Source organism: Osmerus eperlanus, chromosome 24, assembly GCF_963692335.1.
Source record: "Osmerus eperlanus chromosome 24, fOsmEpe2.1, whole genome shotgun sequence".
Lineage (NCBI taxonomy): Eukaryota > Metazoa > Chordata > Actinopteri > Osmeriformes > Osmeridae > Osmerus > Osmerus eperlanus.
In genome coordinates, this window is record NC_085041.1 from 5,982,921 (window position 1) to 6,007,383 (window position 24,463).

At 53.0% G+C, this 24,463-nt stretch overlaps 2 protein-coding genes across 6 annotated transcripts; one reads left to right on the forward strand and one right to left on the reverse strand.

Annotated features, from left to right (window-relative positions):
* The first annotated feature begins 144 nt into the window (after positions 1 to 144).
* fbxl5 (F-box and leucine-rich repeat protein 5) lies at positions 145 to 7,415 on the forward strand. Its single transcript, XM_062450607.1, has 12 exons — positions 145 to 302; positions 865 to 1,080; positions 2,065 to 2,160; positions 2,936 to 3,131; positions 3,256 to 3,438; positions 3,665 to 3,790; positions 4,224 to 4,372; positions 4,528 to 4,610; positions 4,845 to 5,594; positions 5,897 to 6,045; positions 6,381 to 6,491; positions 6,772 to 7,415. The coding sequence occupies exons 1-11, from the start codon at positions 216 to 218 to the stop codon at positions 6,455 to 6,457; spliced, it is 2,112 nt and encodes a 703-aa protein (XP_062306591.1). The 5' UTR covers positions 145 to 215; the 3' UTR covers positions 6,458 to 6,491; positions 6,772 to 7,415.
* Positions 7,416 to 8,246: 831 nt separating this feature from the next.
* On the reverse strand, positions 8,247 to 23,786 carry cc2d2a (coiled-coil and C2 domain containing 2A). 5 transcript variants are annotated; one of them, XM_062450802.1, is made up of 42 exons: positions 23,734 to 23,786; positions 23,273 to 23,390; positions 23,034 to 23,139; positions 22,606 to 22,656; positions 21,821 to 21,901; positions 21,494 to 21,626; positions 21,339 to 21,364; positions 21,237 to 21,302; positions 20,925 to 21,026; positions 20,674 to 20,772; positions 20,344 to 20,571; positions 19,776 to 19,932; positions 18,607 to 18,743; positions 18,177 to 18,308; positions 17,840 to 18,049; positions 17,567 to 17,673; positions 17,264 to 17,404; positions 16,929 to 17,085; positions 16,540 to 16,820; positions 16,091 to 16,268; positions 15,613 to 15,766; positions 15,268 to 15,415; positions 14,846 to 14,984; positions 14,465 to 14,668; positions 14,270 to 14,362; positions 14,056 to 14,147; positions 13,409 to 13,423; positions 12,911 to 13,078; positions 12,390 to 12,495; positions 12,192 to 12,301; positions 11,944 to 12,040; positions 11,685 to 11,783; positions 11,105 to 11,281; positions 10,884 to 10,898; positions 10,501 to 10,704; positions 10,258 to 10,347; positions 10,048 to 10,161; positions 9,815 to 9,949; positions 9,602 to 9,724; positions 9,466 to 9,524; positions 9,174 to 9,351; positions 8,247 to 8,809 (listed from the first exon to the last, which is right to left on the reverse strand). In XM_062450802.1, the coding sequence occupies exons 2-42, from the start codon at positions 23,287 to 23,289 to the stop codon at positions 8,621 to 8,623; spliced, it is 5,118 nt and encodes a 1,705-aa protein (XP_062306786.1). In that variant the 5' UTR covers positions 23,290 to 23,390; positions 23,734 to 23,786; the 3' UTR covers positions 8,247 to 8,620. The 5 variants fall into 5 exon arrangements, with proteins under 5 accessions (XP_062306786.1, XP_062306791.1, XP_062306789.1 ...); XM_062450807.1 differs by lacking the exon at positions 22,606 to 22,656; XM_062450805.1 differs by lacking the exon at positions 13,409 to 13,423.
* Between the last annotated feature and the right edge of the window lie 677 nt (positions 23,787 to 24,463).

The window sequence follows — 24,463 nt, forward strand, 5'->3', positions numbered from 1 at the left end:
TTATAAATCAATAATTTATTTTAAATAATTACGAATTAAATAATTGTACGTTATAACATTAAAAAACAATCACATAGGCTAACTTTTAACTAACAGCGCCAGAGAAGCGCTCTGTTGTGCATGTACGTGCGACTGTACGTAACGACGTGACGGATTTCTGCCTTCACGCAATCCACGTAAGTCTGACCCAGGTTGTTTGAGTTTCTCATGGAGTAATGATGGCACCTTATCCAGAAGAGGTGGATGTATTTACTGGCCCACACTGGCGAATGAAACAGTTGGTGGGTCTTTACTGCGAGAAGGTGTGTATTAGTATTGTTTGTGCCTAGGCTGATTGCTGTGATAACTAAACCGTTTACTTTTGCGAGCGAGATGGCTGGATCCCTACAGTAGCTCTAGCTGTAGCAGCACTGCTGTCATTCCGCAGCTACGCCAGCTAGTCTATCTATGCTATTTCGCGTATGTAGCTCGATCATGTTCGTTTTCTGGAATGGGTATGTTTCTGGTTTCCTGATCTAGCTAGCTGAGCCATATTATCGAACTTGCCGACATGTTTTTTTTAATTCCACGCATGACTAAATAGCTAGAGCTAGCTGGTAGCAAAATCGTTAAGCTAGTGGTGAATAACAGTAGCGTTTTCGTAGTTCGCTGGATAGCTACGCAGTACAGTTTAAGCTGCTTATGAACTCAACTATCAGTTATTCTCCGGTAACCTGCAGGTTAACGTTTAGCTAAATAACTCGTGCTTCTAATGTACTGTCAGCAGAAAACGATCCGTTAGCTGGCTTTGAACTGTTCAATATGGATTTGTTTGTACTCGAATGATGTAACTTAACGTTATGTGTCACGTCATGTTCCCCACAGCTGTCGCAGACCAACTTCTCCAACAACAATGACTTCCGCTCATTCCTCCAGTCGCTCTGTGCCACCTTCAAGGAGTTCAAGATGCATGAGCAGATCGAGAATGAGTACATCATCGGGTTGCTTCAGCAACGCAGCTGCACTGTGTACAACGTACACTCTGACAACAAGCTCTCGGAAATGTTGTCCCTATTTGAGAAGGGGCTCCGCAGTGTAAAGGTGATTCATGTTAAACCGAATTTATGTATACTATACTAGTAATGTATTCATTTAGCAGACGCTTTTATTCCAAGCATTATACAGGTTGCTTCGAACCTGAACATGTCAAATGCTCAACCAATTAATTTTACCCAACCCCATATAATTATAGTTATAAAACGATGTAGGGAATACAAAAACCTATAAAAGCCTTTAGGCTCATAATCGGGAGTTGCCTGAGGGTGTTATGATGGCTGTGTATCTGATGGTATTTCAGAGTGGGCCGCAAAACATGTTTTGGTCTGCTGACTTCTGTTGTATCAGGAGAGGTCAGTGATCTGCGTGGGGCTTGGAGAGGAGTCATGCACCGTTGTTCCTGCTTACCACGGGCAAACCAAACATTGCCGGCTGAGAATGGCGCAATTGTGTTCATTTTTACATCCGTTGTTTCCCAATGCCTGTGTGTTGAAAACACACAGAGGAAATTCCTCAGCTGTGGACAGACCACATTTTAAAATCAAGAGTGGAATTGTCCAATGTTTTTATTTCTGCTCATATAAACCACATGCTGGGGTGCTGTTTTGGGGGGACATTCTATTCAGTCCAGTTCTGTTGTCTTTTAACCAGGTATCTTTTTATGGGTCACAACAACCAAATGTCATTACGTGATGCTTGTGTTGGTCTGCTGACCAGAGTCACCGGACTTGTAAATGGTTGTTAGGTGGTGTCACACCTTAGCTTGTCATTCAATTGTGTGGTATGATATTGCAGACGTTCGTTGCCTTGAGTATGGGGGGGGGGGGTGTGTTACTGGGTGAAAAGGACAGGAGAGTTCCAAGTTGTTTACCTGAGTCTGTTGAATGTGAACAATTTGTGTGTGTGTGTCTGTGTTTTCAGACAGCTCTATCTGTGTGGAAGCAGCTCTATATGCAGCTGTGTGTGTGTGTGTCGTAAGGAAGCTGTATGCGTGTGTTGTCAGATAAGTAATGTAATGCTGTGTTTCAGAGTGAGCACGAGCAGCTGAACTATGCCCGGCAGCTGAAGGAGAGGCTGGAGGCCTTTACACAAGACTTCCTGCCTCACATGAAGGAGGAGGAGGAGGTAACACAGTCCCCTAGCTACATTAACTCTACTAGCTGTTTACCAGTACCCTAGCTACACTAACTCTACCAGCTGTTTACCAGTCCCCTAGCTACACTAACTCTACCAGCTGTTTACCAGTCCCCTAGCTACACTAACTCTACCAGCTGTTTACCAGTCCCCTAGCTACACTAACTCTACTAGCTGTTTACCAGTCCCCTGGCTACAGTAACTCTACCAGCTGTTTACCAGTCCCCTAGCTACACTAACTCTACCAGCTGTTTACCAGTACCCTAGCTACACTAACTCTACCAGCTGTTTACCAGTCCCCTAGCTACACTAACTCTACTAGCTGTTTACCAGTCCCCTGGCTACAGTAACTCTACCAGCTGTTTACCAGTCCCCTAGCTACACTAACTCTACCAGCTGTTTACCAGTACCCTAGCTACACTAACTCTACCAGCTGTTTACTAGTCCCCTAGCTTTACTAACTACCAGATGTTATTGTGTACCATTTGTGAGCCAACATTATTATGAGGGGCGTCCTGTATCAGGAGGATCCCTGTTGTAATCATTAGTGTTATTATTATTGTTATTCATTTGTGCTGTTTATGAGCTGAGATTTCCTCGCTATGAAGGGCATCCTATAAAAAAACATGCAGTATTATAATTCTAGTTTGTGTGCTGTTTATAAGCTGAGATTGCCGCGGCAGTGAAGGGCGTCCTATAAAAAAACAACACAATTAGTCATTGTCATTATTGTGTTGGGTGCGTGAGCTGACCAGCTGTGTTGCAGGTGTTCCAGCCCATGCTGATGCAGTACTTCTCCTACGAGGAGCTGAAGGACATCAAGAAGCAGGTGATCGCCCAGCACTGCAGCCCGCAGCGCTGCGACTCTGCGGCCGAGGTGCTGAAAGGCCTCAGCTTGTGGAGCCAGGCGGAGGAGCTGCACAAGGCCTTCAAATACTCCGACCACGAGAAGACGGACGATGGTTAGTCAGACGCCATCTTGTGGACGCCATGGGTAGAGCTCGGGGGGGTTTGTGTGTTACAGATCTTATCGTCCCACGACCTCAGAGTGTGTGTGTGTGACCTTGCTTGCTGCTGCTCCCCCAGAGCTGGAACACGGCGCGTCGTCCACTCACGTGTCGGCGCTGCCCTCCGAGGTGCTGCTGGCGCTGTTCCGCTACCTGGGGCCTGACGACCTGTGCCGCTGCAGCCTGGTGTGCAGGACGTGGTGGGAGCTGACCAGGACGGGCTTCCTGTGGAGACACCTGTACCCTGTACGCTGGACCAGAGGTAGGAATCCATCCATCCGTCTATCCCTCCATCCATCTATCCATCCTTTCATCCATCCATCTGTCTATTGTTCCATAGCCATCCATCTCCCATTCAGCTACCATGTAAGTACTGCTTATCTGCGTGGATTGATGCTCACCCATCCTTCTATCTGTCTATCCATCCCTTCCTTCCATCCATCCCTCCATCCTTTCTACCTTACCTCCCTGCACCCTTCCTCTCCCAGGAGACTGCTACCGGGGCCCCCCGGCAGGGCTGGACATGGAGCCGGACGAGGAGTGGGTGAAGAGCCTGCAGGACGAGGGGCGAGCCTATCAGGAGCGGGACGAGGACGCAGACGTGGACGAGTCTGGTGAGCTGTCGTCCAGGACGATATCCTGTCAGGAGCGAGAGGACTGTCGGCTAGACTGTTCTGAGGGATGTTATAAACATTAGAATGGTTGTAAATAAGGGAGGTTCAGTGTTTCCCCTACCATTATATTAGGGGGGCGCCCCGCCCCCCCAACGGCACCCCCCGCCCCCCCTATATATAGTGCCAGATCACAAAATAAGTCATTTAAGGTTACCTTTCCTATAAAACAGGTCTATAGCTTACTCTTTTATTAAACAAAAAAAATGACCTTATGTTATTTATCTTATTTACACGACGGCATGTCATTTCTGAGGTTATAGAGGATGTTTATTAGGTTGTTAGAAGGGAGGTTATAGAGGATGTTACAAAGGATGTTTAGGAGGAACATTACTGGAGCCTGGTTGTGGTACCCCTCACATCTGTCCCCATCTAGATGAGTCCTACGAGGACTCCCTGGCGATCCGAGCGGCCCAGCGGGAGAAGCAGCTGCTGAACGGGATGATCCAGAACATTCTCCCGGCCGTGGGGCCCTCTGTCAGGACTGTCGTCCTGGCCTACAGCTCCACCGTCTCCAGCAAGATGGTACGACCACCTCCGGATGAACGCTAGCTGATGGGAACCAATGCTCGTCCGTCCATGATAATTGTATTAATCATACGGGGGAGGGATTATAACCTGCGACCTCTTGATCTGCAGTCAGATGCTTTAGCTTTGGAGCTTTTGTGATCTTGTTCCAGGTGCGTCAGATCCTCAGTCTCTGTCCAAACCTCACCCACCTGGACCTCACCCAGACGGACGTCTCAGACTCAGCCTTCGACAGGTACAGGAGGACCCTCTTCCTTCTCATCTCCTCCCCCTTCCCTTCTTCGCTCCCCATCTACCTCAACCCTCCTCACTTTGAGATGTAGTTTTTCAGGCCTCGTTATATTTGACAGAATGTATTTATGTCGCGTACGCTTTCATCCAAAGCGACATATGGACAGGACAAAATACTGTCCACGTTTTTTCTTCTTCTCAAACTCGCTTTTTCCCCCCCTCTTCCTGTCTCTCCCAGCTGGTCCTCCCTGGGGGCGTGTCGGTCTCTGGAGCACCTCGACCTATCAGGCTGTGAGAAGATCACTGACCACGCCCTGAAGAAGCTGTCAGTGGGGCTGGGGGACCTGTCTCTTCCTTCGCCCTTCAAGAACCACTCCGACCGGCGCGCCAAGCTCCTCAAGGCCCCCCCTGCCCCCCTCCGCCTGCTTGATGGGCGGGGCCAGGATCCAGCTGGGCAGGGCTTGTGCCCGGATGGGCGTGGCCTAAGTCCGGCTGGGCGGGGCCGAGCGGCGCTGATCTTCAAGGGGCGTAGGGGCGCCCCCTCCCCCCCCACCCAGGTCTGGCTCCTGGACGCGGCGGAAATGGCCGACATTGAGGACGCCGCAGAGTGGAGCCGGCGAGGGATGTCTGTCTCCGAGGGGCGGGGCTTCTCGGAGACGCCACCGGGGGGAGGGGCCTGCTGCTGCAAAAGCAGCAAGAGGCGGAGCCTCAGGACTGGTTATGGCGCCCCCCTGTGGCCTGGTCAGCGCGGCCAGCTGTCCAGCTGCGGTCACTCAACATGTTGCTCTGACACGGCCCTTAGGACTGGTGCCGGGCCGCAGTGTCAGTCCCCTGTCATGGGGGGCAGCGGCGAGCTTCGGACTAAACGCTCCGCCGAGGAGCCGCAGGGCCCAGAGCCTGCTCCCAGGACTAATCAATCAGGAGGGAGACGTTCTCTGAGGTTCCTGAGCCTGTCGGGTTGCTATCAGGTCACAGACCAGGGCCTCAGGTAAACACACCTGGGTTGAGTTAACCTGTTGATAATCACCGTCCACACACCGCTTATGCGCAATCGCTGTTGTTAGGCTTAGTGAAGCCAGCTAACTAAAAGATATCCTGGGTATGTTGAACTTGGGTTGGGAACTGGGTCAGATAAACACAGACCAGGGTCTCAAACACCTCCCTCTGCCAGGGGGTTCTGAGACCATGTAGAGGTGCCTGGACCTGTGTGTGTGTGTGGTCTTGTTTATCTAAGCGCGTGTGTGTGTGTGGTCTTGTTTATCTAAGCGTGTGTGTGTGTGTGTCTCTCAGGGCTCTGTCCCAGCGCGGTGGCCTGCCTCTCCTGGAGCACCTGAACCTGTCAGGCTGTCTCCTGGTCACCGAGAGCGGCCTGCAGGACCTCGTGTCTGCCTGCCCCGCCCTCAACGACGAACACTTCTACTACTGCGACAACATCCAAGGTACATCTCGCACTCAGATACATACATATACACACACACACAGATACACATACTGACTACATACACGCACACGCACATACTGTGTATGATGGTGGAAGACAGGTAGGTATAGATCAGCTGCAAAGGGACTCGCATGATCCTGAGCTCAGCTCCTGCTGTGTCTGGCCTCTTCCTGGGACTGTCTGAAGACACCCGAGCCTGCTGAACCCAGTGTAGGTCTGGTAGCCTGGTACATATGGTGGTGTGTGTGGGTTTGTTTGTGCATGAGACAGTGTGTGTGTGTGAGCCAGCATGTGTTTGTGCGTGTGTGATCTCACCATGCTGTCTCTCTCCAGGTCCCCATGCGGACACGGCCAGTGGATGCCAGAACCTGCAGTGTGGATTCAGGGCGTGCTGTCGCTCTGGAGAGTAACCTCCCCTCAACCCCTTCCTCTCACCTCCCTCCCCTCAACCCCTTCCTCTCACCTCCCTCCCCTCAACCCCTTCCTCTCACCTCCCTCCCCTCAACCCCTTCCTCTCACCTCCCTCCCCTCAACCCCTTCCTCCTTCCTCTCACCTCCCTCCCCTCAACCCCTTCCTCCTTCCTCTCACCTCCCTCCCCTCAACCCCTTCCTCCTTCCTCTCACCTCCCTCCCCTCAACCCCTTTCTCCTTCCTCTCACCTCCCTCCCCTCAACCCCTTTCTCCTTCCTCTCACCTCCCTCCCCTCAACCCCTTCCTCCTTCCTCTCACCTCCCTCCCCTCAACCCCTTCCCCCTTCCCATCACCTCCCTCCCTTCAACACCTTCCTCTCAACCCCTTTCTCTCACCTCCCTCCCATCCCTTCAACCCCTTCCTCTCACCTCCCTCCCTCTCCCCCTCTCCCATTACCCTTGACCTCCATCCCTCACCCCCCTCCACTCCCCTAACCCCTCAATGCAGTCTCACCTCCTCCCTCATTCCTCCTCCCTCACCATTGTTTTTCATTGCACTTTAATATTGGAATAGTATTTGCTGTATTTTGTGTCACCCCTATAAAAACTGTTATTTTGATGAAACTGTAACACAAGATAATGTTGGCTTTGTGTTGGGGGAATTTACGTATCTTGGAACCCTTAGAAAAGGAAGACATATAAATGGTGGTGTTTGATGAAGTATCTGCCAATGTAAAATGTTTGCGTTTTTTGATCTGGAAATGTTTTTTGCTTTCAAGTGTTTCAGGACAGCTAACGTGAGCAGCGAGTACTCGCACGATCCTCTAGTGAGTTTAACCATGTGTCTGGCGACTGCAGTCTCCTGTCCTCCTCTGCTACGGTGTCTTAACCCATTATTGATATCTGACGTTTTAAAGTTAAATGATTAACTGATTAAAGTAGCAGCAATAGATCCGGACATATGTGGCGTGTTGTGGTTCCTAATTTCTCCCGGCGCATAATGCATATAGATGCATAACAATTCTGTAATTCTGCAGAGTGGTTTCAACATGTATGTTCAGGTATTTATGAACAGGTCTGGTTCGGTCAAAATGGTGGTTATGTTCAAGCCAGTGCGCAGCTACGTTCAACACTCCAGTTTCCATTTAAACAAACCTCCTCTGTTTTGTCAGGGCTCAACCCGCCCCTGGTATCCACCCTGCTGTTGCTAGTCACATGACCCTGCCGAGTTACAGAGCTGGTGTCTGAGTCAAGTAAAAGCATCGTGACACAGTGAGTGAGGGGAGGAGTGAGCTGACAGGTATGGAGTCAGTGTAGAGGGTTAGGAGCTAGGTGTGTGTGTGTGTGACCTCACCCTCCAGTCATCCACAGGGTTCTCATCTGAGCAGGAAACCTCCAGGTGAATCTGATCTCTGCCTCAACACCCCGGCGATAAGTCAACATTCTCACTAGAACTCTCCAGACAGGAAGTCGATTTCTCAGTAGGTCTCATCTGACAGGAAGTCGATGTGTCAGAAGTGAGGAGAAAGACTGGATGAGAGCAACCCCCTAGAGAGCAGCTGTGGAAATAACCCAGCACACCACAAACGCACGACACACACTCAGAAACTCACGTTTACCTTCAGGAGAAACGCTGTGCTTGGACAGTCTCTGACTTCTAATCAGTTATGTCATATTCAGAAGCAGAAATAATAAAAGTGTCTTGGATCGAAAACGCTGTGACCTGTGTGTGTGTGCGTGTCTGTGTTACTGAGGAGAAGGGAATGGCTATCATGAGCAAGATGTCATCTGAAATGAAACAACTCATTCAGTTTATTACATAAAAGGTTCATGATGTAAAATGACATTAATAGTTGTAAAATTATACTATAATAGTTCCATAAACATTTACAGTGCTGTATTCTGGCATTTGAAGCCGAGCGTGAACTTTGGTAAAACGCTGACATAAAAGTGCTAAAAAGCCTCAGTGGTTATGCTTACCCTCTCGTATCAAACTGACGTACAAATAACTTAAACCTGAATTGTGCTTCACAAACATAAACATACAAAATCAGACATTCCATAAAAACAGGAAGTCACGCACACTCACCATACACACACACTCGCCCTACACACATATATACTACACACACACCCACTGTCTGCCTGTCCAGGTCCGCCGGGCTAGCGTGTGCGTACGAGCGAGGCCAGGTACACCCAGACAGAGAGGACATTGTTGGGGTAGGGGTGCACGTACACGGCCAGGGCAAACTCCACGTTGGACGCCTCCACGTTGTGGACCCCCGTGCTGTAGACCGCCTCCACCACGGGCCGGATCTCAGAGAAGGGCAGGTGGAGGGGGAAGCCCGAGATCTGGAGGAGGAACATGGAGAGGTTTAGGAGAGCTGGAGCCTCACCTGATAGTCTCCCAGCCTCCCCACAAGGCCCAGCCTCCCCCGGTAGCCTCCCCCGGTAGCCTCCCCCGGTAGCCTCCCCCGGTAGCCTCCCCCTAGCCTCCCCCTAGCCTCCCCCGATAGCCTCCCCCTAGCCTCCCCCGGTAGCCTCCCCCTAGCCTCCCCCGGTAGCCTCCCCCTAGCCTCCCCCGGTAGCCTCCCCCTAGCCTCCCCCGGTAGCCTCCCCCGGTAGCCTCCCCCGGTAGTCTCCCCCGGTAGTCTCCCAGCCTCCCCCCCAGCCCCACCCTCCCCCTGTAGTCTCCCAGCCTCAGCCCCAGCCTCACTCGGTAGTCTCCCAGAAGGCTCTGCAGCTCCAGGCGGTGCTCGTCGGCCACGTCCCGCCCCCTGCTGAGCTCCAGACGGGGCAGGAAGTGGCGCAGCGTGGAGGTGCAGTACCGGTTCCAGCGTGTCGGCTGCCGGGGGCGCCACTCCATGATCTTCTCCTTCAGGATCTTCTCTACCCTGCAGGGAACACGTTCAGACCCGGTCAGACTGCTTTAGACTGGTTCACACAGAACCCCCCCCCCCCCCTCGCCTATCCCCCCTCACCTGTCCTGTCCCTGTCCCCCCCCTCACCTGTCCTGCAGCTCTGCAGCAGCTGTCTTGTCCGTGTGGCGATAGACCAACTCCTCAGGCTGCAACACAAGATAGCACAGGTCAGCAACATGGCCTTGGTACACGCACACACACACACACCACCTGGAGAGTGTACCTGCACACTGGAGAGCCCGGGGTTGGGGAAGGAGCGCGAGAAGAAAGGCTTCCACAGCTTGGCCTTGGTCACGTCAAAGCTGATCCTCATAGGAGACGTGTACACCTGGGTGTTGAACCACACCTGGAGCACGCAAACACACAGCCGTTACCACCGGGATTAGAACAGCACACGGCATTCATTAGCCCCGGGATTAGGAGGAAGCGGCCTCACGTTGTCAGCGCTGACCAGGCAGCCCACGGCCTGCAGGGGGCAGAAGGTGTCGTACTGGCCGTAGAACTGACCACTGCAGGGGTTCCACACCAGGTAGCGACTCTGCTCGTAGGTCAACACGTAGGCTGTGGGGCCCTGGGAGGAGAGGACACACACAGTGTTATACAAACACACACACACAGAGCATCTCATACAAACTGCTTCAAAACGCAGTTTGAGGTGACGACCATCACCTCAGGAACAGCCGTGCCGATGATGAGCCAGGTCTTCTTGCCCAGGGACAGGAAGTAGTTACACAGCAGCACGGCGTGCTCCTCCTCATCTCCCGCCAGCAGTGTCAGGAATTGCTGCCGGCAGAGAAGAAGATCAGAGAGCCAGATCTGTAGAGGATGAAGGCCCGGGACAGGCCGAGGTAGAGAGAGAGAGAGAGAGGTTTCACTTACATCGCAGGTGCTCCACAGATCGCAGACACCAGCGAACGAGACGCTGTCCGGCAGGGAGGGGATGAGAGACACAAACCTGGCAACCAGCTCCTGGGAAGCGACAGAGAAGGAAGAGGGAGGTTTAAAACCGGCTGCTGTGCGGCACTCCCACCACCAGGGGGGGCTGAAGCTAACTTTAAAACATCAAGGTTGAGACAACGACGTCAAAAAGGAACATAACGCGGAGGTTTGCACGGTACTGACCGTGGTGTCCTGGGGGCTGTTGGGGGAGGCGTCCAGCAGCTCCTGGGGGGGGTTGAGGGGGCGCAGGAAGCGCGTGATGAACACAGTCTTCCCGTTGATGTCGATGACGGTGGTGAGGCACGGCCGGTCCGGGAGGCCCAGCGCCGCCTCGCGCTCAAACGCCTCCGACGCCTGCAGCACCCGCTCGTTCTCCTGGGAGTCAAACTGAGACAGGGGTCGGGGGGTCAGGGGTCATAGGACGTTAGGAGGGTCGTCAAGGATCTGTGGGTAATGTCGAGGAGGGGGGGGGGCGGGGGGGGGGGCTAGTCTGATCTGATCTAGTCTAGGCTAGCAAGTGGCTCAGTCATGTGACCAGCGACTCTGTCATGTGACTGAAGAGTTACCTTCACCTCCTTCATCTAGCAGAGGCAGCAGAGCGAGGAGCAGAGAGAAGACAGGATGCAAACAATAAACCGATGAAAAAATCATATGGATGGTAAAATCAAGGTAAACAAAGGAATAAAATAAAATAATTAACTCATGTCAAGACACCAACTGACCGACAGGCAGGCAGGCAGACAGAAAGACAGGCAAGCAGACAGACAGTTAGACAGACAGGCCTTACCTTCTCCCTGACCGTTTCCCCAGGCACCAGCTGGGGTTCTATGGTGATGAAGAGGGTGATGAAGGCTCCCTCACTCAGGCTGCGCACCGCGTCGTAACCCCCCTCACTGCCCAGGCTGCGCTCCTTGCTGTAGCCTAGCAACACCGCAGGCGTGTCCACCTTGAACGTGCCGTCGATCTGCCACAACGAACACACTCGGATCAGACAGGGTAGGTCAGAGATCTGCCTGCTGTGCTGTGCTGTGGGCTGGCCTGCTGTGCTTTGCTGTGGGCTGGCCTGCTGTGCTGTGCGCTGGCCTGCTGTGCTGTGGGCTGGCCTGCTGTGCTGTGCTGTGATGTGCTGTGGGCTGGCCTGCTGTGCTGTGGGCTGGCCTGCTGTGCTGTGCTGTGGGCTGGCCTGCTGTGCTGTGCTGTGCTGTGGGCTGGCCTGCTGTGCTGTGCTCTGCTGTGGGCTGGCCTGCTGTGCTGTGCTCTGCTGTGGGCTGGCCTGCTGTGCTGTGCTCTGCTGTGGGCTGGCCTGCTGTGCTGTGCTGTGGGCTGGCCTGCTGTGCTGTGCTGTGGGCTGGCCCGCTGCGTCTCACCCTGGACTGGAAGTAGATGGTGCTGAAGGGGATCCTGACGGCTCCCAGCCAGTGCTTCTCCAGACGAGTGTGGAGCTCCCTGCCACGGTCCAGCTCCTCCTGGATGACAGCAACACACACACGTCACGACACACACACACAGAGCCTCATCAGACAGGCTCACGATGCTGTGCCGATCCCTGTCGACACACAAGGTCCTGGGACCGCCCCCCCAAGGTCAAGAGGTCACAGCTGCTGAGGTCACACGGTTCCCACTCACCCCTCCCACCTCGTAGACGACCTCGTCGAAGATGTTGATGAAGACCTCGTCCTTCACGGCCTGCAGGCTGGCGGTGCTGTAGTCTCCGTTGGGGGCACTGGGGGGGGGGGGGGGGGGGGACGACGACATCGGGAGGTTGGTTAGCAACGTCAGCATATATCCAATGACATCAATACTGAGATCATATGACAGTCAATGGTGTTGCCAGGGTGAAACAGTGTTGCCAGGGTGACCAGGCGGGGCCTCACCTGAAGGGCAGCGCCAGCTCCTCGTTCCAGCAGGGGTTGGGTCCGTCGGCCGTGGTGGTCTGGAGGAGCGTCCTCTGGAACGACACCTCCACAAAGGGCCGCACCTGGACCTGGACACACACACACACGTAAGATACACACACACACACCTCCTAGCCCCCCTCCCCCCACACAGGTGGTGTTCAGGCAGCGGTGTACCTGGTTGAGCAGCCAGTCGCTGCCCTGCACGGCACTCTGGGAAGCCGGGCCTGCAGAGAAGGCCTCTGTGAAGGAGCGAGCCGACTTGGACGCCACGGCAGGTTTGCTGGGAGACAAATAAACAGTTAACAACCAATTATACCTCACCCTTACACTGTCCCAATGATACCTCACCCTAACACTGTCCCAATGATACCTCACCCTAACACTGTCCCAATGATACCTCACCCTTACACTGTCCCAATGATACCTCACCCTAACACTGTCCCAATTATACCTCACCTTTACCTAACCTCCACCCTGCCTGATTGGGATGGCATAAGGAGTACCTTGTGTGAGGTAGGGTAGGGGGTACCTGGTGTGAGGTAGGGGGTACCTGGTGTGAGGTAGGGTAGGGGGTACCTGGTGTGAGGTAGGGGGTACCTGGTGTGAGGTAGGGTAGGGGGTACCTGGTGTGAGGTAGGGGGTACCTGGTGTGAGGTAGGGTAGGGGGTACCTGGTGTGAGGTAGGGTAGGGGTACCTGGTCTGGGGCTTGCGTACGGGGATGTCGTAGGCACGGATGATGTTGAGCAGCAGCTTGATGTCCCCGTCTGAGAGGTTCTGGGCCGTCACCTTCTTCCTCTCCTTCCTCTGGGGCTTCAGGGGGCGCTTGGGCTCGGCCAGCTTGAACAGGTTCAGGCCCAGCACTCTGGGGGCCATGGCAACACACACACACACACACACAGTTAGCCCCAGCACACTGAGGGTACAGCGATAATAGCCACATCACACGGTCACACACACAAGCCCACACACACACACACACACACAAACAAACAAACGTATGCACGCTCAAAACACACGGAGGTAACCACATCTGATACAGGAGGAATCAGAGCCTGCTGCTGCTGGAGGAGTGTCTATCCTTCACTGACAGAGGAAACTATGGCAACACTACAGTATTATGGGATGTCACCTACAGGCAGACACACACAGGGAGAGGTCAGGGGAGTAAGAATAGAGAACCCTAGCAACATACCCGGGCCCTGCACCCCTGCACCCAGAGAAGAGGACATGACAGAACAGAGCATGAGGTTATCAAGCAGACCATGAACACATGAATCAGACCATAACCACATGAATGAATGAAAACAGATAAGGTTAGTTCAAATAATGATTGCGTGCATGCCACCCAAAACAGAGATTGTGCAAATGAAATCGGCAAAAGGACATTTGAAAAGCTAGAAAGCTAGCGATACATGTGTAGCTAGAAAACCACCAGAGGTCCGGTCATACACATCCACGCTCACACAAACCAGACACAAACACACCAGACCATATACACCTGACCAGACCAGATCAGACCAGACCAGACCAGAAAGCCCAGGTTTATGTTCTCAGGCCTGGCAGAACTCAGGACAGCGTTACTACTGGCTAGACCTGCCCAGAAATCCAGTTCACACTGACAGCTCTACTGGACTGAGACAGAGGGCCGTGAAGAGCGAGTTAAGACTGACGCCAAGAGATGAGAAACTCCTAAAACTGTGGCTCATCACTCACCTGCTGTCTATGCTAATGTGAACCATATGTACTGAGTATAAACCACATCTGTCACACACATCACACATCCTGCAGTATGCTGTGGGTCCACTGAACGTCATCATGACATCATGACGGTGTTTTTACCCGATGCTTGGAACCTCCTCCTCGACAACCAGGTCCGACAAGAGGAAGTGATGCTTAGCAACCAGGAAACGGTTGATGACCGACTCTCTGATCTGAAAGAGAGAGAAATAGGAGAGAGAGAAGACAGAGGGCGAGAGAGAGAGACCGCGTCAGACCCACTGCAGTATAACTAGCATGTCAGGTGATACCTCACGCAGGTCAGAGAGGGTCTCACCTTCTGCAGGTACTTGGCCACCAGGGCCCTGTGCGCGTCCAGGTGTTCCTTGGTGTCGATGACCTCCCCCTCCTTCAGCCTCCTCTCATACTCCTGCAAGGACAGAACAACAACAACCCTGGCTGAACCTCCGGAACCTTCTCCCTCGAGGTGTCCTACCTGGAGCACCGTGTCTACGTGGAACCCCTTGCCTACCTGGAACACCTTCTCCGTGACCTCTCGCTCCAAGGCAGGAACACACTTGTAGTTGCGGAACTCGGCCACTTCCTGACTCCGCAGCCGGAGCAGGCGGAACCTGCGGGAGCGCTCCATTTCCTCCTCCGACAGGAAGGTGAACTCCTCCTGCAGCTGCTCCAGACGGAAGTACTCTGGCGCCCTCACCTCGCCACTACTGGCCACCTGGGGGGAGGGGGGGGGACAGAGAGAGAGAGAGAGTAAGAGACATAGGGAGACAATGGCATAGAGATAAGAGAGAGAGAGAGACAGTGGTTGAGAGACAGAGATATCAAGTCAAAGTGATGAAGTGAATCTCCTTCCCGAGGCCTCTTGGGGTTGTGACCCCCTGACCTTGCTGACCTTGAGCAGCTGCATGATGGTGGCGTTGTTGGGGTCGTTGGGGTCGAGGCGAGACTCGGTGGCCCACTCGCCCAGCTTCCTCACGTCGCTCAGACCCGACGCCCCAATGCAGGCTACCGCATCCAGCTGCTTCAGACCACTAGACAGAGAGAGGGAGGGAGAGAGAGATGGAGAGCGGGAGACAGCGAGAGCAAGGGTGAGAGAGTGAGAGTGAACGAGAGATACAAGAATGGAGAGATGGAGGCAGAGAAAGAGGGATAGAAAGAGAGGGAGAATGATGAAGGGAGATAGAGTGAGACAGTAGTATGTCAGCCATATGTTCAGCAGTCTCGTACGTGACCAGGGCTGGGTCCAGGGAGGGTCTAGTTCAGGGTCCAGTACTGGGACCAGTGCATGACCAGCACGGGGTCAGAAGGTCCTACCTGTGCATGGCGCTGGGGCGCTGGGCGGTGGGCGGGGCCAGGGGCAGGCCGTCCTCCCCAAGGGCCCAGGACACACAGCAGGACAGCTTCCCAGAGGTCAGCAGGGTCAGACGGTTACTGCCGTCCGCCTCGAAGGAGAAGGGCACGTCTGAGAGAGAGGAGGAGGAGGAGCAGGAGGAGAGGGGGGATAGAAAAAGGGAGACCGAGAGAGAAAGAACAAGAGAGAGAAGAGAGAGAGGGATGGAGGAAGAGAAAAAGGAGGAAGAGTGTCTAGTCTCACTGAATATGTGTGAGTATGTGCATACATACAAGTGCCTGTGTGTGTGTGTGTGTGTGTGTGCGTACCACTGCCCACGCCCTCGTGGTCAAACATGACCCTGAGGTTGCTGCTGAACTCCAGCTGCTCTGTGGGGGCGCTGCCTGTCAGGGTGGAGGGCTCGGGGGCCGGCACACACACCTCCGCCAGGAGAGAGGACGACGAGCCCACCGCCTCAAACACCTGCAGAGTGGTGGACATGGACGCACGGGCAGGCAGACAGGTAAGCAGGCAGACAGGTAAGCAGACAGTCAGTCAGACAGACAGACAGACAGACAGTGTTTAAAACCTGTTAAGCCCTCTGTTGTACAAAGACATGGCAGCCTGTTTCTATGTAGCGATCTCATACTACATTATCAACTACTGATCTCACAGGGGCAATGTCTGAAAATCCTGACATCCAGGAAGTGAGACCCTCCAGGAAGTGAGACCCTCCAGGAAGTGAGACCCTCCAGGAAGTGAGACCCTCCAGGAAGGTAGAGACCCTGTAGGAGAGAGCTTCTGTACCTGCAGTTTGATGCTCTCAGGCCAGTTGATGATCTTCAGGTTGAAGATCTGACCAAAGTGCACTCTGAAGTCCGAGGTGAGGGAGCGACTGTCTGTTCTGGAGACTTCTTTGTCGTTGTACAAGACCTTGATGAAGAGAGACCGCTTGGCCACGTCCTCTCTCCGGGAAGACTCGGCCCTGCAGGAGAACACACGCCCCAGAGACTCACGTCACAACCTGCCTGCCTTTGCAGCTTTTTCATTCCCTGTCGGCCTCTCTCGGCCTCTCTCCGCCTCTCTCTCCGCCTCTCCGCCTCTCTCTCCTTAAATATTTATGAACCTTTAGATTGTATTCATTGACCAGTGGTTTCTATCCAAAGTGAAATAATGACATGCTCCACATGCTAATAAAATTAAAACAGTAGAGAAGAAAAATCAAGGATCAGCCGAGTGCCTGACCATAGCGTTACCTGGGACACTGGTCGTTGGTGGTGATGTTCCCTGACGTGGTGAGCTCCGGGACCAGGATGGGATCTCCTGGTTTCCTGCGGATCCTGGACGCTTTCTCCCGGACTTCCTGCTCCACGGAGGCCAGGTCTGGAATGTCCGGGGGGTGGGGCTTGGCGGGCCCCTCCCCCAGGTCCCCGCCACCTTCATCTTGGTCGTCGTCGTCATCATCGTTGTCGTCTTCATCCTGCTCCTCCTCCTGGCCCCTCCTCTTCTTCTTCTTCTTCTTCTTCTTCTTGGCTCTCTGAAAGGGACAGGGTTGCTCATTGTGACACGGCTGTGGGGGGGGTTTCCCGCCCCTCCTCCCTCTGGAGAGCGATGATGTTCCCTCTCCAGAGAGAGAGACCCCCACCTGCTTCCTCCTCCAGTTCTTCCACTCGTCCTGCTGCCTCCTGAAGTCGGCCGCCCTCCTGTGGTAGTCCTCCTCGGCCTCCGCCCGCAGCTCCATCGCCTCCATCTGGATCTCCTCCTCCGCCTCCTGCTCGTCCGCCTGCCGGTCCACCTCCTCCCTGGTTGACGGGGGGAAGCGGGGACAGAGGGAGAGCGATGGAGGGGGCAGAGGGAGGCGGGCAGAATCGGGGAGGGGGGGGTAAAAAAGGGGGCCTGGTGGATCTGTCTGTGTGTATGTGCATGTGTGTGAGAATATGTCTGTGTGTATGTGTGTGTGTATGTGCGTGTGTGTGGTACCTCCTGAGATAGAGCTTGAAGGGCGTGTTGGTGAACCTCTGGAAGTCCCTCAGAGCTTTGATCTCCTTCCAGGACTTGATGATGCTCTTCAGTAGCGTGCGGTCCTTCTCCTGCTCGCTGTCCCTCAGGCGCCGGGTGTTCCTGTCACAGAGAAGAGCCAGCTTCCTGTATCATCCAGGCCAGCTTCCCCGTTTCCCCCGGGGATACCTAGGCCCAACCAGGCCTTACCCCGCCCCAGTCACCTCAGGAGCGGAGCCCATCTGAAGGAGAGCTGTGATTGGTTCCTAACGGTCGGTTGCTCACCTGACTTCCTGTATGTATTCGGATATCCTGTGCTGCATGACGGGGCTGAGGCTGTGTCCTCGATGGGTCTCCAGCATGGTCCTCAGGGCATTCCTCAGACCACTCAGCTACAGGAGATAGGAGGTAGGAGACAAGGATATGGGAGGTTACAGGTAGGAGACAGGAGGTAGGAGACAGTACCTCATATCACTGAGGCCCCCTCCCCCCCTAGGAATGAGGAATATCTTATCAGTGTCTAGTCTGTACCTTAACAGTGAGGTGTCTAGTCTGTACCTTAACAGTGAGGTGTCCGGTGAGGTTGTTGTGCTGCCTGGTGAGATGCTGGTCGTACAGCTGGGCCAGGCGGGCTGCGAGGACGTGCTCGCGGCTGAAGAGGGGGTGGTGGGAGAAGATGAGGCCCGACACGTCCACATCCAGCTGGTAGTCTCCCTCCGTGTCCCTGGGCCCAGTCAGGTGCAGGCTGGCCGGGCTGGAGAGCAGAGCCTGGGGTGGACACACGCAACACACCCCTCAGCAGACACACAGGCCCCACTGACTCACACAGCGGTGGCCGGGTTATGTGTGACGTGTTAGTGTGTTTGTGGTGGAGTGGTTTAGTGTGTGTGTGTACCTTCCTGTAGAACGTCTGCAGGGCGGGGTCCAGGTCGCCCTCCAGGTGGAAGAGGGGGGGTCTGGTGGACGACTCCTTGATGGGGTCGGGCAGGGCCATGATCTTGCCATCATCCCCAAACCACTTCCTGCCCTGCTCAGAGAAAACAGCCAATCAGGGACCAGAAAACTGGATACATACTGATGAAAAATGATGACGATCACTGGCTAGTTTATGTTATCATGTTTATATTTCCTATTTTGGAATTGATAAAGTATTTGTAGTCTAATCCATTCTGATCTAATCCAATATAATCTAGTGCTGTGCTGATCAAACAATAAGGGTGTCGGATGGTCGCGATGGTTTAGGTTAGAGTTAGGGTTTATGTTACTGTGGTGTTGCTGGTTTCAGGGGTCAGGGTGTTTCCAGGGTTATGGCGCCGTTGATGTACCTGCTCCTGCTTCAGGATACGGTTCTCCAGGATGTTCTGATTGGTCAGGCATACAGGTGGCCTCTCCCCCACGTACAGCCCCTCCTCCTCCAGGAAGCGAGGACGCATATTCTCCGCCAGCTTGCAGGCGGCCGGGGCTGTGACCACGACACAGACACACGAGTTACAGGGGAGGGACTTGTTCTCAAAAGACGCTCCTAACCTCCCTCCTATCAACCTCACAAATCACCTCATAGTGTTCCAAGAGTTTTGGAGTTAAGTTACATGTTAACAAACACATTTCCTAACAGAATTACGACAGGAGACAGGATTTTGACAGGGAAGGTACCTCTCTCTGGAGACCAGCTGTTATGAGTAGATACTCTTGTGGAGTTTTAGATGTTCTCCTTGGCTGACTGTTCTCCCTGGGTGACTGTTCTCCCTGGGTGACTGTTCTCCCTGGGTGACTGTTCTCTCTGGGAGACTGTTCTCTCTGGGAGACTGTTCTCTCTGGGAGACTGTTCTCCCTGGGAGACTGTTCTCCCTGGGTGACTGTTCTCCCTGGGTGACTGTTCTCCCTGGGAGACTGTTCTCCCTGGGTGACTGTTCTCCCTGGGTGACTGTTCTCCCTGGGTGACTGTTCTCCCTGGGAGACTGTTCTCCCTGGGTGACTGTTCTCCCTGGGTGACTGTTCTCCCTGGGAGACTGTTCTCCCTGGGAGACTGTTCTCCCTGGGTGACTGTTCTCCCTGGGTGACTGTTCTCCCTGGGAGACTGTTCTCCCTGGGTGACTGTTCTCCCTGGGTGACTGTTCTCCCTGGGAGACTGTTCTCCCTGGGTGACTGTTCTCCCTGGGTGACTGTTCTCCCTGGGTGACTGTTCTCCCTGGGTGACTGTTCTCCCTGGGAGACTGTTCTCCCTGGGTGACTGTTCTCCCTGGGTGACTGTTCTCCCTGGGAGACTGTTCTCCCTGGGTGACTGTTCTCCCTGGGTGACTGTTCTCCCTGGGTGACTGTTCTCCCTGGGTGACTGTTCTCCCTGGGTGACTGTTCTCCCTGGGTGACTGTTCTCCCTGGGAGACTGTTCTCCCTGGGTGACTGTTCTCCCTGGGTGACTGTTCTCCCTGGGTGACTGTTCTCCCTGGGTGACTGTTCTACCTGGGTGTGTTCAGGTGTGGCCATGCTGCATCACCTGTCCTCATGCTCGGCACGAACAGCAGCTCTTTTTCCCGCTGGAGACGGTGCCAGTAGCCCACATACTCCGCCTTCTTCACCACCAGGAAGTCCTGAGCTGATTGGTCGATGATGAAGAGGTCCTCCTCCTCTCTCACCAGTGGGGCGTCCTCGTCCTGCAGCGTAAACAACAACATCTGCATTACTGCAGGGTAAACAACATCTCACTGCTCGCCCTACACATGAACACTGTATGTGGTCACGTTTCCTCTCCTGTGCGTCTGATGGACATGTTTCCTTGTTTAGCAGTTAGGAGGCTCTTTGTGGCCTTAGAGAACACGTCTGTTGGACATTGGTGCTGTCAGCAGAGACGAGTGGAGAGTCCGAAATACTCACTGCACAGAACCACAGCAGATCTTTGGTTTAGTTCTGCTCTGGGACATGAACATGAGCTTCTGCTTTGCGTCCACAGTCGAGGTCGGTTGGGTTTTAGTGAATCAAGCGGGCTGAACGAAAAGCTCACCACATTTATTTTTGGGGGGGAAATTAACATTGTATTTAGTAATGTGACGCAAGTTCAGTTTTACCCTCTCCTGAGAGTTCTCCTCATCTTCCTGTCCTCTTCCTGCTTCGCCTTGCTCCTCCCCCTCCTCCTCCTCCTCCTCTTCCTCTTCCTCCCCTTCTTCGTCCTCCTCGCCAGCTACCCTGGGTCTTCTCCTTCTCCGGCTGTGTTCCGTCTCTTCCTGAGGCTCGGGGTCAAAGTTGAAGGTGAAGAAGTTGTATGCCTCTTCTGCCGTGGGTAGGCCTGTCTCTGCCTGGGAAACCAATGAGGTTCAAAAATAGTCATTCATAAAAATACATAAATCCCCAAATAAGGTAATTAAGGGAGCCACAACTCCGCTTGGCCTTTCGCTCACTCTGGTCTCCAGCCTCACACGCCTGGCAGCCTCCCAGAACTTCACTCTGGTGTGGAGGGGGGAGGAGGAGTCCTCTCTCCCGGTCCTGTCCGGGTCAGCCTGCAACACACTGGGGTGATCAGCCCTCCAGAAGGAGAACACCGAGATCCTGGTTCTAGTGCACCGTGTGGCGAGTCATGGTGCTGTGTCACGGGGCTGATTCGTGTGGCGATTCGTGTAGTTGTGTCTATGGGGGTCAGGGGGTCCCTCACCTCTCGGTCAAACCTGGTGAGGGCGTCTCTGTCTCGGAGGCTCTGCAGGCGACTGGCAGGCTCTATCGAGGCCTCCTTCTGCAGCATGCTCTCGGCCTTAGACTGGAACAACAGCAGACACATACTGAACACGCGCCACATCCCTGTACATCAACACGCGCCACATCACGCATGCAATACAGCCTTTATGATGCTATTCCCTCTACAGAGCTTTATGTAGGGAATTCTGGGTGCTGCAGAGGGTTCTGAGTGGTAGAGAGGGTTCTAAGTGGTAGATAGGGTTCTGTGTGGTTGGGAGGGTTCTATGTTTACCCTGGCAGCCAGGAGCTTCTCTTTCATCCGGATCCTCATGGAGCTCTCCAAGTGGCTGGGTGTGGCCTGGGCCTGGACCTGGGCCTGGACCTGGGCCTGGACCTGGGCCTGGGGCAGGGGGGGCAGACCTGGAGGATGCCACAAGTTATGAGACAACACACACATGGACAGCAGATGGGAAGTGGCAGGTATAAACAAGAAGTGGCATGTCTAGACAGGAAGTGGCAGGTATAAACAGGAAGTGCATGGGGACGGACCTCTCTGGCCACCGGTGGGGGGTCTGGAGAGGAAGGATGGCTCGTCTGGCTGGTCATCCTCACTGAGGCGCTGGACGTCAGAGATCTCCTCCACAGTATCCTGACTGGGCTCTTCTGCAGACTCCTCCAGAAGCTTCAAAATGGGAATGAGCATTGGAGCAAATCAGACACACTAATCACGAAGAACCAGACCTCCCCATGAGGAAGTTAACACAACGCAATTTAATTCCAAAGTAACATTTTAATCCCAAAACAGACAAAACAACCATAAAATCATTGACAAACTTAAGGTGAAAGAGAAAGTAAGAAGTTAAGTAAGAAGGTTACCTTCTTTTTCCGTCTCTCCCTCTGGGCCTTCAGGGTGCGTTTGAGTGTCTCTCCAGGGTCCTCCTCTCCACCCGTCAGCTCCTGCAGCAACACAATCGAACATGAACTAATCAAACACACCCTCCCACTTCTTAACTGCTGTGGTCAACCGCCTCAGGGTCTGTCTACACTAGGCTGAATAAACTAAAACCATGACTAGGTCTCAGCTCACCACAACTACATTTACGCATTCTATATTTCATTTGACCTTCTCAGGAGAGCTTGTTTGTAGCGTCACAATGCCGCTCTTGAAGGAGGGGAAGAGGAGAGAGTGAACACAGTGAATGTATTGGTGGGACAGGACACTGAAGCACAGAGCAGGACTCAGGGAGGAGAGGAGACTAAGCAGATCTTCAGAGAGGAGAGGAGAAAGGAGAGGACAGCACTCAGGGAGGAAAGGATAGAGTAGTCTAGACTGGTCTTCAGGATGGAGAAAGTAGAGTCTACGACCACAGAGAGACTACTGGAGAGAGAAGCAGTCTAGACAGGTGTTTAGGTAACAGCAAGGTCAATCATAGGATACTGAACTCAAAAACACAGTACACACTCAATGAAAGCTATGTGCTATAGCTACAGTAGTACAGCTGCAGGATAGCTAGTAGCTACAAGCTAGCTACAGCTCCCAGATAGGTATAGAGCTGGCTAGCCTGTAGCTACAGCTATGGGACATCTTAAGAGCTAAAGAGCTGTTGTAGCTAGCTAGTTGCTACAGCAGTCAGGGAGGCTGCAGGGAGAAGCACACCAACCTCCATGGTCGTCTGTCCTCTGTCCTGACTCCCCTCTGGTGGAACCAGAGCCTAGCAGGTAGACAAGAGCACTTAGACACAGGGTGTGTGTGCGTGTGTGCGTGAGAGAGAGTGCTTCCCATTGGTTTAAATTGTTAGTAAAAGGTGCCTCCCTCCTGGGTCTTGTTGAGTCTTGCTGAAGAACAGACTCTTTTCCTCTCTTCCCCACACTTGGTCGGTCTGTCTGTCTCACACACACACACACATTCTCTCTCTCACATTCTCTCTCCTATCTCCTCACCCTCTCTCATGAAATCCAGAGGCCAACCATTCATAGGCTATTCCACTCAGAACACAGGCCAACAAGTAGCCTATTATTGGCTGTTTGAGAAACATTTCGAATTTATTAGATATTTCTATGATGGAATAACAATGATTTATGCAATTACCTGTGTGTCATCTTTGACTTTTACCAGAGATTCGTGCAAAGCCTGCCGTTTCTTTCTCAGTTTTTCCCGTAAATCACGTTTTCTGCGCAGTTTCTCCCGTATATCTCTGAGATGGGGTACAATACAAAAGTTAATACACTGACGTGAACAAAATTGAATTCATCCAACAGACGTAAAAATAAACGATGACTTAAAGCTGTCCATTTCTGAACGAAAGTTCACGTAATATGAGTACTTACCCCGTGGAAGAGAGCATGATGTTGCTATTCTAAACAGCTAGCACTAAACTCTTCAGCTCTTCAAGTAGACTCCGAGGAAACAGCAACACTGTATCCTAGTGAAGCGGCCAACTTCTCTCTGCATTCATTGTAACAAGTATGACTGCCAATGTAACAACTTAACATTCACTCCGTGGAACAATGGTGGCTAATGGTTACTTTGTGTTGAGTTTCTCGTACTAAAACATGATTGGCATGATGTAGAAAAGACTATAGCCAGGATTGGGTAAAGGATACCATAATTACAGAGCTTTGAGGAAAACGATATCAATACAGAAATACTTAATAAAAGCTCAAAACATGAAACAAAGGTCCATTGTTGATGTCAACGGGTTACAGCTACATAACACCACTTTCAACAATGCGATAGCAAACTCATAATTTGAGTAATTCCCCCCGTGTAATATTACTAAATAGCTTACCGCTATGCCGCTGCCTGGTAACGGGAGATCAACTACCTGTCTACCAACCTTGAAACTAGCTTTGGTGTATCCTACCTTGACTCTTTAAACCGCCCAAGAGAAGCCGGGTTTTCATTCATCCAAAGGGATGTCAATCCAACAACGCCAATCTTTTTTTATTTTTTTATTTTAATTTGCAAAAACACAAATCATTACAAAGGTATTGACAGTACGTAAATAAATACAGTAGCCTACGTAAATAAACATAAACCCATTACAACAACGCCAATCTCTCAACGCGTCAAACATTTCCGTTCTACGGTGTCCCAAAGCTTCCATTCCTTAGAATATTTTACAATCAAGTTTATAGGCTACTTCCTTCAGGGGCAGTTCTAGGCACGGGCGAACCGGGCGAGTAGCATGTACCTGCAGAGCCGGAGAGCTGCATACTATTGAACCGGGAAGCCACCCGGGGCGGCATGAAGAGAGGGGCGGCATTTTCCTGCATTTTTGTGTATGGCGCCCTCTGCTGGCGTAGAAAAGGTAGTGCGTTTGTGTGTTCAAAACCATTGTGCCGTTTACTGGGTTGGGGAGGGGGGCGGCATGGATGAACTTCGAGCCGTGTGTGTGTGTGTGCGTGTGTGTGTGTGTGTGTGTGTGTGTGTGTGTGTGTGTGGGGGGGGGGGGGTGCAGGGGAAAACCTTGCCCGGGGTGCCAAATGTGCTAGGACCGCCACTGCACACCACCAAAA

What these genes read in the sequence shown, in the direction of transcription:
- fbxl5 (XM_062450607.1), top strand. Translation starts at nt 216, where the DNA reads ATGATGGCACCTTATCCAGAAGAGGTGGATGTATTTACTGGCCCACAC. An exon ending in CCCTGTACGCTGGACCAGAG is followed by an intron (nt 3,439 to 3,664) that starts GTAGGAATCCAT and finishes TTCCTCTCCCAG; the next exon opens with GAGACTGCTACCGGGGCCCC. An exon ending in CCACCGTCTCCAGCAAGATG is followed by an intron (nt 4,373 to 4,527) that starts GTACGACCACCT and finishes ATCTTGTTCCAG; the next exon opens with GTGCGTCAGATCCTCAGTCT.
- cc2d2a (XM_062450802.1), bottom strand. An exon ending in AGGAGAACTCTCAGGAGAGG is followed by an intron (nt 19,933 to 20,343) that starts GTAAAACTGAAC and finishes TTTACGCTGCAG; the next exon opens with GACGAGGACGCCCCACTGGT. An exon ending in GAGCTGGCGCTGCCCTTCAG is followed by an intron (nt 12,041 to 12,191) that starts GTGAGGCCCCGC and finishes CCCCCCCCCCAG; the next exon opens with TGCCCCCAACGGAGACTACA.